Here is an 18,521-nt window from a genome sequence, read left to right as displayed (position 1 = left end):
AAACAAATCAAACGTCAAAAAGATCTGGATGGGGCTTCCCTGGTGGAGCAGGGGTTGAGAGTCCGCCTGCCGATGCAGGGGACACGGGTTCGTGCCCCGGTCCAGGAAGATCCCACATGCCACGGAGCGGCTGGGCCCGTGAGCCGTGGCCGCTGAGCCTGTGCATCCGGAGCCTGTGCTCCGCAGTGGGAGAGGCCACAACAGTGAGAGGCCCGTGTACAGCAAAAAAAAAAAAAAAAAAAAAGATCTGGATGGATATAACAAAAAGACAACTAAGAAGATAAAATGCATTGAATATAAATATAACATCAACCTTTACATATAAAAAGATAAAACTAGTATCACAGGAGGAAGATCTAGATTAAAAGTAGTCTGAGTTCAGAGACTTGGAGGTTTTAATTGCTCACAAAATCAGTAAGAACCAACAGCATGACAAGGCTATCATAATAGGTAAGATAATACTGGACATTAAATCAGGGAGGTAACTGTCCAAGTATAATATGGAATGTTCACATGAAAGCATTTGTTTTTATTTCAAGATGTTTTGATTTCAACATTTTATGGCAGTTACCTATCTAGAATATGCATAGGAAAGGATTTACAGAGATGATTTGGGGGATTTTTGTTTCCTATATTAGCAAATTAGTAAGTCACAATTCAACCCTCTGCTGAAGAAAACTAACAAAATTTGATGAAATATAAAATACTTCATGTTAAAAACATCAAAAAGCTAACAAAACAGTGCGGAATTTCCTGATATAAGTTCCAGAAGAGGTAACATTTAGTATACAAAGATAGCCATTCACATGAGAAGACAAGACACCATGAGCATAATAAAATGACAGCAGCACAAGCAGACACCCAGGGAGTCCAGACACTGAAATTTTCAAACTTTAACCATAAAACAAATCTGCTTACAGTGTTAAAGTACATCAAAAAACTTAAAAGCTTTTGCACAGCAAAGGAAAATATAAACAAGATGAAAAGACAACCCTCAGAATGGGAGAAAATATTTGCAAATGAAGCAACTGACATAGGATTAATCTCCAAAATTTACAAGCAGCTCATGCAGCTCAATAACAAAAAAAACAAACAACCCAATCCAAAAATGGACAGATTACCTAAATAGACATTTCTCCAAAGAAGATATACAGATTGCCAACAAACACAAGAAAGGATGCTCAACATCACTAATCATTAGAGAAATGCAAATCAAAACTACAATGAGATATCATCTCACACCAGTCAGAATGGCCATCATCAAAAAATCGAGAAACAATAAATGCTAGAGAGCATGTGGAGAAAAGGGAACCCTCTTGCATTGTTGGTAGGAATGTAAATTGATAGAGCCACTATGGAGAACAGTGTGGAGGTTCCTTAAAAAACTAAAAATAGAACTGCCATACAACCCAGCATTCCCACTACTGGGCATATACCCTGAGAAAACCATAATTCAAAAAGAGTCATGTACCACAATGTTCATTGCAGCTCTCTTCACAACAGCCAGGACATGGAAGCAACCTAAGTGTCCATCGACAGATGAATGGATAAAGAAGATGTGGCACACATATACAATGGAATATTACTCAGCCATAAAAAGAAATGAAACTGAGTTATTTGTAGTGAGGTGGATGGACCTAGAGCCTGTCATACAGAGTGAACTAAGTCAGAAAGAGAAAAACAAATACCGTATGCTAACATATATACATGGAATCTAAAAAACAAAGAAAAATGGTTCTGAAGAACCTAGGGGCAGGACAGGAATAAAGATGCAGACGTAGAGAATGGACTTGAGGACACGGGGAGGGGGAAGGGTAAGCTGGGACAAAGTGCGAGAGTGGCATGGACATATATATACACTACCAAATGTAAAACAGATAGCTAGTGGGAAGCAGCCGCATAGCACAGGGAGATCAGCTCGGTGCTTTGTGACCACCTAGAGAGATGGGATAGGGAGGATGGGAGGGAGACGCAAGAGGGAAGAGATACGGGAACATATGTATATGTATAGCTGATTCACTTCATTATAAAGCAGAAACTAACACACCATTGTAAAGCAATTATACTCCAATAAAGATGTTAAAAAAAAAAAGACTGAAACAAGATCATACAAGACATGGAAATTCTAGAGTATCCAGAGTAGTCTGAAACTGTCATATAAGGAACATTCAAAGGTCAAGAAATTTTTAGCTTAAATAAGATAAGACATATGTAAGTCCTAAGAGTAACCATCAGTTACTTGAAAACTGCATTTTCCTATTGCCTTGATTCTGTGTTTCTCCAGAAAGTAAACTAGAAGCAGTGAATGGAAATAGCAGGGATGCAGCTTTAAGCTCAGTTTGAGAAAAATGTCTTCAGCAATTAGAATTATCCAATATCTGCTTCACTGTCTCACAGAATTGAGATTGCTATCACAGAAAGTGATCACATATATTGTTAGACAGTTGTGTGTATTGCATATTGTAGGACAGTCTATCTACTTCAATAAGATACTAGAGTAGAAGGGCACTGAAGTTTATCCACTACGATTTTTTCATTCTAAGTAGAAATTTAATAGAACCATAAACATTAAAAATATTCTAAGTCACAATATTCCAATGTATGGTCTGAGAATGTTCCAGGATTCATATATTATAGAAGAGTTCTGGGGTCAAGAAATTTGGGAAACTCTGGGTTAAGCAAAGTTAAACAACTTTCTTTGCTTCAATATTTCTCACCAACTTTAATGCTAATGTGCATCAAAAACATTCAAAGCGAATTTCAGTGTGCAGCACTGACCATAATAAAAACTTTTTTTCATGTTGCATATTTATAAGACAGGTTCTGCAGAATACTTTTAGGGGAATATTGGGCTAAATAATTCTAATCTTGATCTCCAAAAATATTTTTCAATTTGCCTTCATTCTATGTGAAACCTTGAAAGAATTGAGTTGAATAATACAATTCAAATATAAATTTTTATAAGGATGAAACAATAAAAAACTATCACAATTTACCACCTCCTAATTGATTATAAAGGCAGTAATTTTCACCTTACCAAAGCCTTTCATTCTGCCTATCCCAACAAATCTAGAGTTAAAACAGGAAATACTGGGTCATTGGAACTAGGAATTACCTGGCATTTAATCTTTCATGCTCACTTCTGGTTATAGCATTTATTAGTGTCTATATTCAAATATAAAAAATGAAGCTCAGAAATTTTCAGGGATTTGTTTAAGGTATCCAACAAAGCAGTAGACAAGTAACAAAAAACATTGTTCAAATATCTCACATACAAATCTATTGGTAGATAGTTGCTAGTGATGAAAACTAATCCCTTTCCTGAAAAGCTACTTAAACAACAGCTACAACAAAAAGGTGCCAAATTGCCTTTTTGCAGTAATAAAACTATCAAAAGAAAAGGAATCTGAAAGTATAAAGGAAAGGTCACTCTACTTTAGGGTTAAAACAAATATTAGTAAGTAAGAGAAAGATTAAAAAAAAAAAAGGTTTAGCTTAGCAATTAGAGAAAATGATTTTGACAAGAAGGTCAATCAGACAAGGCCATCATTTGCCTAATAACGTAGTGATACTACAGTCACCAAGCGCCTTTATGAAAATGCAGATGTATTAATGAACAGAAGAGCAAGGGTCCTATTTAAAGTAGGAGAAACAGCAGCGACTCCAAAGAGTTCTTTGCAACCTTTTCATCTAGACACTATTAATGACTTGGTCAAACTAAATAAATTAAGAAAGTGAAAAAGGCTGAAATAAAATTCTCCTTCTACTAAGCTTCTGCTAAATGGTTTTGTCTAACAAAATAAAGCAAGCAAGATATCTTGCTGCCTTTGTAGTCTCTCCTAGTTAAAATATGTTCTTTACTCTTATTAAATCCATTTATACATTTTCATAATGGATTACTACAGACAACACAGACTACCTGCAAACATGCACTGTTTATCTTAGATCAAGAGGAGCTGGCAGGGCTTCCCTGGTGGCGCAGTGGTTGAGAGTCTGCCTGCCAATGCGGGGGACACAGGTTCGTGCCCCGGTCCGGGAAGATCCCACATGCCGCGGAGCGGCTGGGCCCGTGAGCCATGGCCGCTGAGCCTGCGCGTCCGGAGCCTGTGCTCCACAACGGGAGAGGCCACAACAGTGAGAGGCCCGTGTACCGCAAAAAAAAAAAAAAAAAAAAAAAAAGGAGCTGGCAAAGTAGTTTTCATTTACAAACTAGCATAAGCTTCCACATGCCTTAAGCTTTTAAGTTTCTCGTTCTCAAATTATTTATATTTACATATTTGTTTTCTATATTATCTATATAATTGTTACTATAAATATATTTATATAGGGCATAATCATTTAAACGGTCAAAAGTCTAGAACTTTCTCCTAGCCATTTCCTTATCAGTAAGTCATCTTCTGTTTTTCAGTCTCCCACTGGCTTTAAGACTAACTTCTAGCTTCATTCTTGTCAAGTATGCATTAGTTTCACAACCCAATCCAGTCATCTTCTGATGGGTGACATTAAGAAACGTGACTGAGGCCGGGATGCGCTCGGATTGATGCCAGGTTCAGAAAATGGAATTGTAAGTGAGAACAATGCCAAGGTAAACTAAGCCATCTTTTACTTACAGCTGACACATGCTGCAAGAGACACATGACATCAATCATATCTGCGAGGATAAGGAGTCTGGTAACTGCAGCCAACAAGGCACGGGCAGCTTGAACCACAGCCTCCCTTTTTGGGAGATAACAGGGATCATCTGCAAATCTCTCAGCTGATACTTTCAGAGCTTCACCTGAAACACATAATCCCAAATAAGTTATACTTTAATTTCACTTATGCCTGTTGCAGCATTTATCATCCAACCTAATTCCAAGTACATTCCATAACTAAGGATAATATTAAAATACTGTCACGACACTAGAACATCGTCTCTCAATAAACAATGCAGTTTCAAACTGACATTTGTTTTTGATAAATGCTCTGGAGTTTAAGAAGCGGGACACCATTTTCCCGCAAGAAAATTGTGCTCAATTGACGAGCAGCATCTAATAAAATTGCTGTCAACTTCTGCATTTACTGAATCTCATTTGGTATGAAAGGTTTCATTACTAAGACTTCAATCGGAAACAATCTTGTTTATAAAAATAAGGTAAATCTTCACTGAGTTACTTTTGAATTCAATGGATGCTAGAAAAGAGCTAGCCTTTAAGACAGTAAGACAGCAGATCTCTGGTAAAAGTTTAACATAGGCAGATTTATTCTAAACTGTCAATATAATGAACAAACTATACCCTAAACTTAGTCACAGAAATAATATTTCATAGTACTTGTTACAGAAATATGGTACTTGTTACATAATAGTACTTGTTACAGAAATATGTTACAGAAATATGTTTCATTTTTTTAAATGAAAAAATAAGGTTTTTTTCATTTAAAATGTTTTATTATAAAAGTAACAGGTACTCATTTATTTTCCAAAGTTCACAGTTCAGAAAGGCATAAAATAACAAGAAAATGTCCCTCTTTACCCCCACTCCAGTAACATAATTGTTAAAGATTTACCACATCCACTATTTTTTAAATTTTTCAATTTAAACTTACTTTTATTATGAAAGCAATATGTGACTCATTACTTTTAAATAATTCACCAAACTAAAGAGTATAGAGTGCAATTTTTTTTGACTCCATACTAATCCCAAAAACATCCATTAAGTTCTTGTATATCTATCCAGAAATTTTTTTATGAATGTATGCATTATGTGGGGGCTTACGTATACATGTACACTTATAAATTCATATTATGTTTTATTAGTATATTCACATATATTCATATATTTGAAAGATTTTATGTCAAGAGAAAACATTAAATAGGTATTATATGTTATAAAAGGAACATATAGAAGATACAGATTCTTTTCACAAACAGTATTATACTAAAAACTTTCAACAATCTGTTCTTTTCACTTATCAACTTATTTTCTTTTCACATTGGGATACAGATGACCACGAAGCAATAGAGCAAAGAACTTAGTGTGGGCAGAAGCCACTTAGCCTCTTTATGTTTCATTTTCTCCACTGTAAATGGAGCTAATAATAATATCTACAATTTTTATGAAGATTAAATGAGAGCAGTAGTTGGAACTTAAAGACTTAATTAGCTGTTATTGTCATTCTTTTTAATGCTTTAATAAAGTTACTTTTTATTGATATATTACAACTTATTTTACCAGGCCCCCCCTTTTTTTAGTAAGTTCTTTTTCCAGCTTTATTGAGAAATAATTGGCATCTATCACTGTATAAGTTTAAGGCATACAGCATGATGGTCTGATTTATACATATTGTGAAGTAATTATCACAGTAGGTTCAGCTAACATTCATCATCTCATACAGATACAATAAAAAGAAGAGAGAAGATTTGAGAAGATGGCGGCAGAGTGAAACGCGGAGATGACCTTCCCCCCCACAGATACATCAGAAATACATCTACACGTGGAGCAACTCCTACAGAACACGCACTGAATGCTGGCAGAAGACCTCTGACCTCCCGAAAAGCAAGAAACTCCCCACGTACCTGGGTAGGGCAAAAGAAAAAAGAATAAACAGAGACAAAAGAATAGGGACGGGACCTGCACCAGTGGGAGGGAGCTGTGAAGGAGGAAACGTTTCCACACACTAAGAAGTCCCTTCGCAGGCGGAGACTGTGGGTGGCGGAGGGGGGAAGCTTCGGAGCCATGGAGGAGAGCGCAACAACAGGGGTGCGGAGGGCAAAGCGGGGAGATTCCCGCACAGAGGATCAGGGCCTACCGTTACTCAGCAGCCCGAGAGGCTTGTCTGCTCACCCACCGGGGCGGGCGGGGCTGGGAGCTGAGGCTCGGGCTTCGGTCGGAGCGCAGGCAGAGGACGGGGGTTGGCAGTGTGAACACAGCCTGAAGGGGGCTAGTGCGTCACGTCTGGCCAGGAAGGAGTCCGGGAAAAAAATCTCAAACTGCCGAAGAGGCAAGAGACTTTTTCTTCCCTCTTTGTTTCCTGGTGCGGGAGGAGAGGGGATTAACAGCGCCGCTTAAAGGAGATCCAGAGACAGGCACAAGCCGCGGCTATCAGCGCGGACCCAGAGACGGGCATGAGACACTAAGGCTGCCACTGCAACCACCAAACAATGCTGTGTACAAGCACAGGTCACACTCCACACCTCCCCTCCCAGTAGCCTGTGCAGCCCGCCACTGCCAGGGTCCCGTGATCCAGGGACAACTTCCCGGGGAGAACGCACAGCGCGCATCACGCTGGCGCAACGTCACACCGGCGTCTGCCGCCGCAGGCCCGCCCCGCCCCCCCCCCCCCCCCCCCCCCCCCCACCCCGGCCTGAATGAGCCAGAGCCCGCGAATCAGCTGATCCTTTAACCCCGTCCTGTCTGAGCAACAAACGGACGCCCTCAGGCGACCTACACGCAGAGGCGGGACCAAATCCAAAGCTGAACCCCAGGAGCTGTGGTAACAACGAAGAGAAAGGAAAATTTCTCCCAAAAGCCTCAGAAGCAGCGGATTAAAGCTCCACAAAACACTTGATGTACCCTGCATCTGTGGAATACCTGAATAGACAACGAATCATCCCAAATTGAGGAGGTGGACTTTGGAGCAAGATATATTATTTTTTCCCCTTTTCCTCTTTTTGTGAGTGTGTATATGTACGATTCTGTGTGAGATTTTGTCTGTATAGCTTTGCTTTCACCATTTGTCCTGGAGTTCTGTCCGTCTGGTTTTTTTTTCCTTTAAAAAATTTTTTTTCATAATTATTTTTTATTTCAATAACTTTATTTTATTTTATCTTACTTTATTTTATTTTATGCTCTTTCTTTCTACTTTTTCTGCCTTTTATTCTGAGCCGTGTGGATGAAAGGCTCTTAGTGCTCCAGCCAGGACTCTGTGCTGTGCCTCTAAGGTGGGAGTGCCAAGTTCAGGACACTGACCACAAGAGACCTCCCAGCTCCACGTAATATCAAATGGCGAAAATCTCCCAGAGATCTCCATCTCAACACCAAGACCCAGCTTCACTCAACGACCAGCAAGCTATAGTGCTGGACACTCTATGCCAAACAACTATCAATACAGAAACACAGCCCCATCCATTAGCAGAGAGGTGCCTAAAATCATAATAAGGCCACAGACACCCCAAAATACACCACCAGACATGGACCTGCCCACCAGAAAGACAAGATCCAGCCTCATCCACCAGAACACAGGCACTAGGTCCCCTCCACTGGAAGCCTACAAAACCCACTGAACCAACCTTAGCCACTGGGGACAGACACCAAAAACAATGAGAACTATGAACCTGCAGATTGCAAAACGGAGACCCCAAATACAGTAAGATAAGCAAAATGAGAAGACAGAAAAACACACAGCACATGAAGGAGCAAGGTAAAAACGAACGAGACCTAACACATGAAGAGGAAATAGGCAGTCTAACTGAAAAAGAATTCAGAATAATGATACTAAAGATGATCCAAAATCTTGGAAATAGAATAAATACAAGAAACATTTAAAAAGGACCTAGAAGAACTAAAGAGGAAACAAGCAATGATGAACAACACAATAAATGAAATTAAAAATACTCTAGATCAGTAGCAGAATAACTGAGGCAGAAGAACAGATAGGTGACCTGGAAGATAAAATAGTGGAAATAACTACTGCAGAGCAGAATAAAGAAAAAAGAATGAAAAGAACTGAGGACAGTCTCAGAGACCTCTGGGACAACATTAAACGCACCAACATTCGAATTATACGGTTCCCAAAAGAGGAAGAGAAAAAGAAAGGGACTGAGAAAATATTTGAAGAGATTATAGTTGAAAGCTTGCCTAACATGGGAAAGGAAATAGTTAATCAAGTCCAGGAAGCACAGAGAGTCCCATACAGGATAAATCCAAAGAGAAACATGCCAAGACACATATTAATCAAACTCTCAAAAATTAAATACAAATAAAACATATTAAAAGCAGCAAGGGGAAAACAACAAATAACACACAAGGGAACCCCCATAAGGTTAACAGCTGATCTTTCAGCAGAAACTCTGCAAGCCAGAAGGGAGTGGCAGTACATATTTAAAGTGATGAAGGAGAAAAACCTACAACCAAGATAACTCTACCCAGCAAGGATCTCATTCAGATTTGATGGAGCAATTAAAACCTTAACACACAAGCAAAAGCTGAGAGAGTTCAGCACCACCAAACCAGCTTTACAACAAATGCTAAAGGAACTTCTCTAGGCAAGAAACAAAAGAGAAGGAAAAGACCTAAAATAACAATCCCAAAACAATTAAGAAAATGATAATAGGAACATACATATCGATAATTACCTTAAATGTAAATGGATTAAATGCTCCCACCAAAAGACACAGACTGGCTGAATGGATACAAAAACAAGACCCGTATATATGCTGTCTACAAGAGACACACTTCAGACCTAGGGACACATACAGACTGAAAGTGAGGGGATGGAAAAAGATATTCCATGCAAATGGAAATCAAAAGAAAGCTGGAGTAGCAATTCTCATATCAGAAAAAAATAGACTTTAAAATAAAGACTATTACAAGAGACAAAGAAGGACACTACATAATGATCAAGGGATCAATCCAAGAAGAATATATAACAATTGTAAATATTTATGCACCCAACATAGGAGCACCTCAATACATAAGGCAAATACTAACAGCCATAAAAGGGGAAATCGACAGCAACACAATCATAGTAGGGGACTTTAACACCCCACTTTCACCAATGGACAGATCATCCAAAATGAAAGTAAATAAGGAAACACAACCTTTAAATGATACATTAAACAAGATGGACTTAATTGATATTTATAGGACATTCCATCCAAAAACAACAAAATACACATTTTTCTCAAGTGCTTAAGGAATATTCCGCAGGATAGATTATATCTTGGGTCACAAATCAAGCCTTGGTAAATTTAAGAAAATTGAAATTATATCAAGTATCTTTTCAGACCGCAATGCTATGAGACTAGATATCAATTACAGGAAAAGATCTGTAAAAAATACAAACACATGGAGGCTAAACAATACACTACTTAATAACCAAGTGACCACTGAAGAAATCAAAGAGGAAATCAAAAAATACCTAGAAACAAATGACAATGGAGACACGACGACCCAAAACCTATGGGGTGCAGCAAAAGCAGTTCTAAGAGGGAAGTTTATAGCAATACAATCCTACCTTAAGAAACAGAAAACATCTCAAATAAACCACCTAACCTTGCACCTAAAGCAACTGGAGAAAGAAGAACAAAAAAACCCCAAAGTTAGCAGAAGTAAAGAAATCATAAAGATCAGATGAGAAATAAATGAAAAAGAAATGAAGGAAACGATAGCAAAGATCAATAACACTAAAAGCTGGTTCTTTGAGAAGATAAACAAACTTGATAAACCATTATCCAGACTCATCAAGCAAAAAACGGAGAAGACTCAAATTAATAGAAATGAAAAAGGAGAAGTAACAACTGACACTGCAGAAATACAAAGGATCATGAGAGATTACTACAAGTAACTCTATGCCAATAAGATGGACAACCTGGAAGAAATGGACAAATTCTTAGAAATGCACAACCTGCCGTGGCTGAACCAGGAAGAAACAGAAAATATGAACAGACCAATCAAAAGCACTGATATTGAAACTGTGATTTAAAATCTTCCAACAAACAAAAGCCCAGGACCAGATAGCTTTACAGGCGAATTCGATCAAACATTTAGAGAAGAGTTAACACCTTTCCTTCTCAAACTCTTCCAAAACAGAGCAGAGGGAGGAACACTCCCAAACTCATTCTACGAGGCCACCATCACCCTGATACCAAAACCGGACAAAGATGTCACAAAGAAAGAAATCTACAGGCCAATATCACTGATGAACATAGATGCAAATATTCTCAACAAAATACTAGCAAACAGAATCCAACAGCACATTAAAAGGATCATACACATGATCAAATGGGGTTTATTCCAGGAATGCAAGGATTCTTCAATATATGCAAATCAATCACCATTATACACCATATTAACAAATTGAAGGAGAAAAACCATATGATCATCTCAATAGATTCAGAGAAAGCTTTCGACAAAATTCAACACCCATTTATGATAAAAATCCTACAGAAAGTAGGCATAGAGGGAACTTTCTTCAACATAATAAAGGCCATATATGAAAAACGCACACCCAACATTGTCCTCAATGGTGAAAAACTGAAAACATTTCCACTAAGATCAGGAACAAGACAAGGTTGCCCACTCTCACCACTATTATTCAACATAGTTTTGGAAGTTTTAGCCACAGCAATCAGAGAAGAAAAGGAAATAAAAGGAATCCAAATTGGAAAAGAAGAAGTAAAGCTGTCACTGTTTGCAGATGACATGATACTATACATAGAGAATCCTAAAGATGCTACCAGAAAACTACTAGAGCTAATCAATGAATTTGGTAAAGTAGCAGGATACAAAATTAATGCACAGAAATCTCTGGCACTCCTAGACACTAATGATGAAAAATCTGAAAGTGAAATGAAGAAAACACTCCCATTTACCACTGCAACCAAAAGAATAAAATATCTAGGAATAAACCTACCTAAGGAGACAGAAGACCTGTATGCAGAAAGTTTTATAAGACACTGATGAAAGAAATTAAAGATGATACAAACAGATGGAGAGATATACCATGTTCTTGTATTGGAAGAATCCACATTGTGAAAATGACTATACTACCCAAAGCAATCTACAGATTCGATGCAACCCCTATCAAACTACCAAGGACATTTTTCACAGAGGTAGAACAAAAAATTTCACAATTTGTATGGAAACACAAAAGACCCCAAATAGCCAAAGCAATCTTGAGAACGAAAAATGGAGCTGGAGGAATCAGGCTCCCTGACTTCAAACTATACTACAAAACTACAGTAATCAAGACAGTATGGTACTGGAATAAAACCAGAAATATAGATCCATGGAACAGGATAGAAAGCCCAGAGATAAACCCATGCACATATGGACACCTTATCTTTGATAAAGGAGGCAAGAATATACAGTGGATAAACGACAGCCTCTTCAATAAGTGGTGCTGGGAAAACTGGACAGCTACATGTAAAAGTATGAAATTAGAACACTCCCTAACACCATACACAAAAATAAACTCAAAATGGATTAAAGACCTAAATGTAAGGCCAGAAACTATCAAACTCTTAGAGGAAAACATAGGCAGAACACTCTATGACATAAATCACAGCAAGATCCTTTTGACCCACCTCCTAGAGAAATGGAAATAAAAACAAAAATAAACAAATGGGACCTAATGAAACTTAAAAGCTTTTGCGCAGCAAAGGAAACCATAAACAAGACCAAAAGACAACCCTCAGAATGGGAGAAAATATTTGCAAATGAAGCAACTGACATAGGATTAATCTCCAAAATTTACAAGCAGCTCATGCAGCTCAATAACAGAAAAACAAACAATCCAATCCAAAAATGGGCAGAAGACATAAATAGACATTTCTCCAAAGAAGATATACAGATTGCCAACAAACACATGAAAGAATGCTCAACATCATTAATCAGTAGAGAAATGCAAATCAAAACTACAATGAGAGGGCTTCCCTGGTGGCGCAGTGGTTGAGAGTCCGCCTGCCGATGCAGGGGACATGGGTTCGTGCCCCGGTCTGGGAAGATACCACATGCCGCGGAGCGGCTGGGCCCGTGAGCCATGGCTGCTAAGCCTGCGCGTCCGGAGCCTGTGCTCTGCAATGGGAGAGGCCACAACAGTGAGAGGCCCGTATAATGCAAAAAAAAAAAAAAAAAAAAAAAAAACTACAATGAGATATCATCTCACACCAGTCAGAATGGCCATCATTAAAAAACCGAGAAACAGTAAATGCTGGAGAGGGTGTGGAGAAAAGGGAACCCTCTTGCACTGTTGCTGGGAATGTAAATTGATAGAGCCACTATGGAGAACAGTATGGAGGTTCCTTAAAAAACTACAGATAGAATTACCATATGACCAAGCAATCCCACTACTGGGCATATACCCTGAGAAAACCATAATTCAAAAAGATTCATATACCAAAATGTTCACTGCAGCTCTATTTACAATAACCAGGACATGGAAGCAACCAAAGTGTCCACTGACAGATGCATGGATAAAGAAGATGTGGCACATATATACAATGGAATATTACTCAGCCATAAAAAGAAACGAAATTGAGTTATTTGTAGTGAGGTGGATGGACCTAGAGTCTGTCATACGGAGTGAAGTAAGTCAGAAAGAGAAAGACAAATACCGTATGCTAACACACATATTTGGAATCTTAGGGGAAAAAAAAGTCCTGAAGAATCTGGGGGCAAGACAGGAATAAAGACACAGACCTACTAGAGAATGGACTTGAGGATATGGGGAGGGGGAAGGGTAAGCTGTGACAAAGCAAGACAGTGGCATGAACATATATACACTACCAAATGTAAAATAGATAGCTAGTGGGAAGCAGCCGCATAGCACAGGGAGATCAGCTCGGTGCTTTGTGACCACCTAGAGGGGTGGGATAGGGAGGGTGGGACGGAGGGAGACGCAAGAGAGAAGAGATATGGGAACATAGTATATGTATAACTGATTCACTTTGTTATAATGCAGAAACTAACACACCATTGTAAAGCAATTATACTCCAATGAAGATGTTAAAAAAATAAATTAAATTAAATTATTTAAGGAAAAAAAAGAGAAGAAAAGGGGAAAAAAGAAAAAAATGTTCCTTGTTATGAAAATTCTTAGGATTTACTATCTTATCAATTCTATACATTATACAGCAGTGTTAACTATAGTCATCATGTTGTACATTACAACCCTAGTACTTATTTATATTATAACTCAAAATTTGTAGCTTTTAACCACATTTATCCAAGTCCCCCTCCCCCCATCCTCCACCTCTGGTATCTGCATGTCTGATTTCTTTTTCTATAAATTTCTTCTTGTTTTAGTTTTTGTTTTTCTGATTCCACACGTAAGTGAAATAATACAGTATTTGTCTTCCTTTGTCTGACATTTCATTTAGCATAATGCCTTCAAGGTCCATCCATGTTGTCTCAAATGGTAGGATTTTCTCATTTTTTATGGATGAATAATACTCCATTTTATATATACCACAGCTTCTTTTTCCATTCATCCATCAGTGGACACTTAGGTTGTTTCCATGTCTTGGCTATTGTAAATAACACTTCTATGAACACAGAGATATCTTTTTGATTTAGTGGTTTTTTTGCTTTAGATATATTACCAGAAGTGGAATTATTGGATTACACAGTAGTTCTATTTTTATTTTTTTGAGAATCCTCCATAGTGTTTTCCATAGTGGCTGTACCAATTTACAATCCTACCAACAGTGCATTAAGTGCTTATCAGATATATGGTTTGCAAATATTTTTTCCCATTCCATAGGTTGTCTTTTTAATTTGTTGATGATTTCTTTTGCTATACGGAAGCATTTTAGTTTGATCTAGTTCCACTTGTTTATTTTTTTTTTATTTTGTTGCTTATGCTTTAGGTGTCATATCCAAAAAATCATTACCAAGGCCCATGTCAAGAAGATTTATTCTTATGTTTTCTTCTAGGAATTTCATGGTTTCAGATTTTACCTTTAAGTCTTTAATGCATTTGGAGTTAATTTTTGTGAGTGGTGTAAGATAGGAGTCCAGTTTCATTCTTTTACATGTGAATACCCAATTATCCCAGCACCATTTATTGAAGAGACTGTCTTTTCTCCTTTGAGTATTCTTGGCTCTCTTGCCAAATATTAGTTGACTGTATATGCTTGGTTTATTTCTGGGCTCTTGATTCTCTTCCGTGTGTTTTTATATACCAGGTCACTATTGAATACATAAATTATTTCCAACTTTTTCCTATTTCAAACAATACTACAAAGAACATCCATAACATATATCGTTGCATGCATGGGCAAATTTAGCTGTAACATAAATTCTTAAAAGTAGAATTGCTGAGTCAAGGGGTAAATGAACTTTAAGTTTTGATATACATTGCCAAAAAATTGTCCAAACACACCCATCTCACCAACAACATATAAAAGGTCCTGTCTTATCTACTTTACTCCACGAGTATTTTGTTTCCATTTATTCATGATCTTCAGCATAAAGAAAATGAATTATTGTTATTAAAAATAACAAAGAATAGTATTCCTTATTGCAGACAAAACCTGTGAAAAGGGTCTGAGACATTCTCAACTTGTCAATATGTTATCAACACATTTAGCTCTCTTAAGAAATACCAAGTTAGGAACTCAGACTGTGAAGTCAGATACTTCTGAGATCAAATTCTTATCTGCCACTTCTAGTTCTGAGACCTTGGACACTTAAATACTTTCAGTGTCCTCATCCATAGGAAAGGGATAAAAATATTACTTATCTCATAGTGTTTCTGAGGCGTTTAAATGAAATATATTTTATAATATATATTTAGCACAGTATCTGAACATGAAAAGTACTCAACAAATATTAGCTGTTATTTTCTCAGGAAATTTCTAGTAGAGACAGTAAATTTTTAAGACCAGTAAATGGTGATTTTTATGTGTTTCTCTGTAAGTCAGAATTGCTGCTAGGAGACTGTGAAAAATTAAAGTGACCTCTGAAATTAAGAGAGCCAATGAATTCCCACAAAAAGAAGATTACCTTTTCTTGTTATGTGTCTGAATTGGAAAGTTATGATAGGCTTTGTAGAATACTGTCTTTGACTTCAAATACTAAAATTAAATATATATTTGAAAAGAATTATGTGTTCTTGACTCTAAAGATGTTAAAATGTTGAACAACTGGCTGAAGAGCCATACTCAGAAAAAGGTCATTAAACATTAAACAACTATTACAGTCTTTATCTCTGTTAAGGTAATATGAAGAGCCAGCCAAGTAGCATTGTTGGGAGAAAAAAAAGTCACTCCTGAAATACATTAATAAAGATGCGGTAAGTAAACTTTCTATTACTGGACTTACCACCCTCCCTCCTCTGCAATACTTCCAATTCTTTTCAGCTGGTTTCAGTTCATAATTCTTGTTTCAACATAAACATCTATTAGCATCTGTGCTTTATAAAGTCTACATGTGGGGAGTCTATTCTGAAATATAATTCCCAATCTTTCTTATAACACTTTTACCTTGAAATTTAATAAATAAGAAATTTTACTTTTAAAATACATATAAATAAAAATTACATTTTTCCTTTAAGAAATCCCACTCCATACATAAAAGCAAATACTTTTTACTAAATATCATGAAAATACCACAAGAACTAGATTCAGAAAGTTTCTTTCTACTGGAGCCATTTTGTTCCTTTCCTATCAACTATGCTCTTTTTAATCTTCAAAAACTCTGTTATGAAATGCCTGCTTGAATATAGTACTGAGGTATAAACTTTACTACATTCAAAGTTCAACTCCACTTTCTAAAAGTGATTATATTGATTATAAACGTGCAAATCAAAGAAAACAATGTATAAGCAAAACATCCACAGGAGAAAGGGGAAAACCAAAATGAAAATGAGCAAGTACTTTGAAATTTGAAAGATGAAATTTCCTCCAACTTTTATAATTAACATTATATTTATGATTCAATTAAGGTTTCTAGTTATGCCTTTGGCCACCTTTCTATGTGTGTTTTAATATACCATACACATGTAACAGGCACTAGTACACATTAATTGATTCAATATACTCTGGTATAAAGGAGTTCCCAGGCTGAGATTGGGCACAAGGGGGTTGGTTTTATTTGTTTTTAATTGGGAAACAGCCATTTAGAATATGAAAACTCCTAAGAGGTAGGAGCTTAAATGTTTTTTAGCGGTATGCGGGCCTCTCACTGTTGTGGCCTCTCCCGTTGCGGAGCACAGACTCCGGACGTGCAGACTCAGCAGCCATGGCTCACGGGCCCAGCCGCTCCACAGTATGTGGGATCTTCCCGGATCGGGGCACGATCCCGTGTCCCCTGCATCGGCAGGCGGACTCTCAACCACTGCACCACCAGGGAAGCCCTAGGAGCTTAAATTTAACTTTGAATCAGATTGATTTTGGGGGGAGGGAGGGCAGGGAGGAGGGGAGAATGACTTCAACTAGGTCCTAAACTTATGCAGATGTTTAAAAATAAGCAAAGACCCTCCTTTAAAATGTCTGAGCCAGTTTGACAGCAAGGAGCAAAAATGTTTTATATAATAAATAAAACCTTATCATGGCAAAGGGAAAGGCTGGAAAGCTAGCCATTGTGTGGACATGGGCTTAGGAGCTACAAGGACATCAGCAGAACCTATGGGCTCAGAATATAGATGCCTATGGTTGCCTTTGTAAGCATGTGTTTTATTTCCCTTGCATTATCTTCAAACTCTCAATTAAGTCTTATTAAAATTTATACTTTGGTTCCAGTCAACACACAGGAATAAAGACCAGATATCTTTCTCACCTGACACAACCAAAAAAATAGACAAAATATATGAAAACATGGTTGTAAAGGTAGTGGGCATTAGCCAGCAAAGGACAGTATTCCCTGAGAAATGGTAGACAAAACAGGATGAGCCCTTTGATAGCCCTAGCTTACTGCCTTGAGAGACTTCAGACCACAGATAGGAAGGAGAAACTAAGACAGGGACTGGCGAACATTCTGAGCTAAAGAGACAAATCTGGCTTCCCTGGTGGCATAGTGGTTGAAAGTCCGCCTGCCGATGCAGGGGACGTGGGTTCGTGCCCCGGTCCGAGAAGACCCCACATGCAGCGGAGCGGCTGGGCCCGTGAGCCATGGCCGCTGAGCCTGCACGTCTGGAGCCTGTGCTCCACAACAGGAGAGGCCACAACAGTGAGAGGCCAGCGTATCGCAAAAAAAAAAAAAAAAAAGACAAAGCTGAAAGTCCAGGGAGATTGTGGCAGCTAAAGGACACAGGACAGAGAATGAGAAAGAAGAGAGCTACAAAGAAAGAGAACTCAGAAGATCTGAGAGTCTGCCCCTTGAATATTCAGCTGGAGACTGATCAACCCATACATGGAAAGAAACTATCCAAGGCTAGGGAAAGAACCATCCAAAAGGATTTGAAGTAACAGTACTCAGCACTTACACAGAGCTGGGAATACTGCTTGTTCCCACTACCAGAATGGAAAACTTCACGACTCATGGGACATTGAGTAGAGTACATAGAAGGGTCTTGTCTCAATAATGTGAAAAAATTAGCCCTGGACTGAGCATTGTCCCAGTCCCCCCTGACAAAGAAATTCAAAAGAGAGCAGAATTTCCACCTTAAAGGCCAATAGCAGTCATGCCTCAGAGAATCGCTATGGTCACGTAAAGGCAACACCAGGAGAACATATTGAATTAACTAAAGTGGAAGGACATAGGCAACTTCCCACCAAGCCCTGTACCATTGAGAACAATCAGAATGAGTTGGGGAATATGTTGATGGAGCTAATTCCATAAAATTATAAATTTTATAAACTGTAAAATTTGATGGGGTTA

The 18,521-nt window shown here is 38.0% G+C and overlaps 1 protein-coding gene across 2 annotated transcripts in view; it reads right to left on the bottom strand.

Moving 5' to 3' along the window:
• Positions 1-18,521, bottom strand: part of CTNNA3 (catenin alpha 3) — a 1,595,169-nt gene that overhangs the window by 1,459,758 nt on the left and 116,890 nt on the right. For both annotated transcript variants that reach the window (XM_027130128.1, XM_027130127.1), the window contains exon 4: positions 4,611-4,777. In XM_027130128.1, coding sequence (XP_026985929.1) covers positions 4,611-4,777 — 167 coding nt within the window. The remainder of the gene's footprint in view (positions 1-4,610; positions 4,778-18,521) is intronic.

Source organism: Aethalodelphis obliquidens, unplaced genomic scaffold, assembly GCF_003676395.1.
Source record: "Aethalodelphis obliquidens isolate GAN/ISIS:26980383/991018 unplaced genomic scaffold, ASM367639v1 scaffold37, whole genome shotgun sequence".
Taxonomy (NCBI): Eukaryota; Metazoa; Chordata; class Mammalia; order Artiodactyla; family Delphinidae; genus Aethalodelphis; species Aethalodelphis obliquidens.
This window is presented reverse-complemented; position numbering and strand designations above follow the sequence as displayed.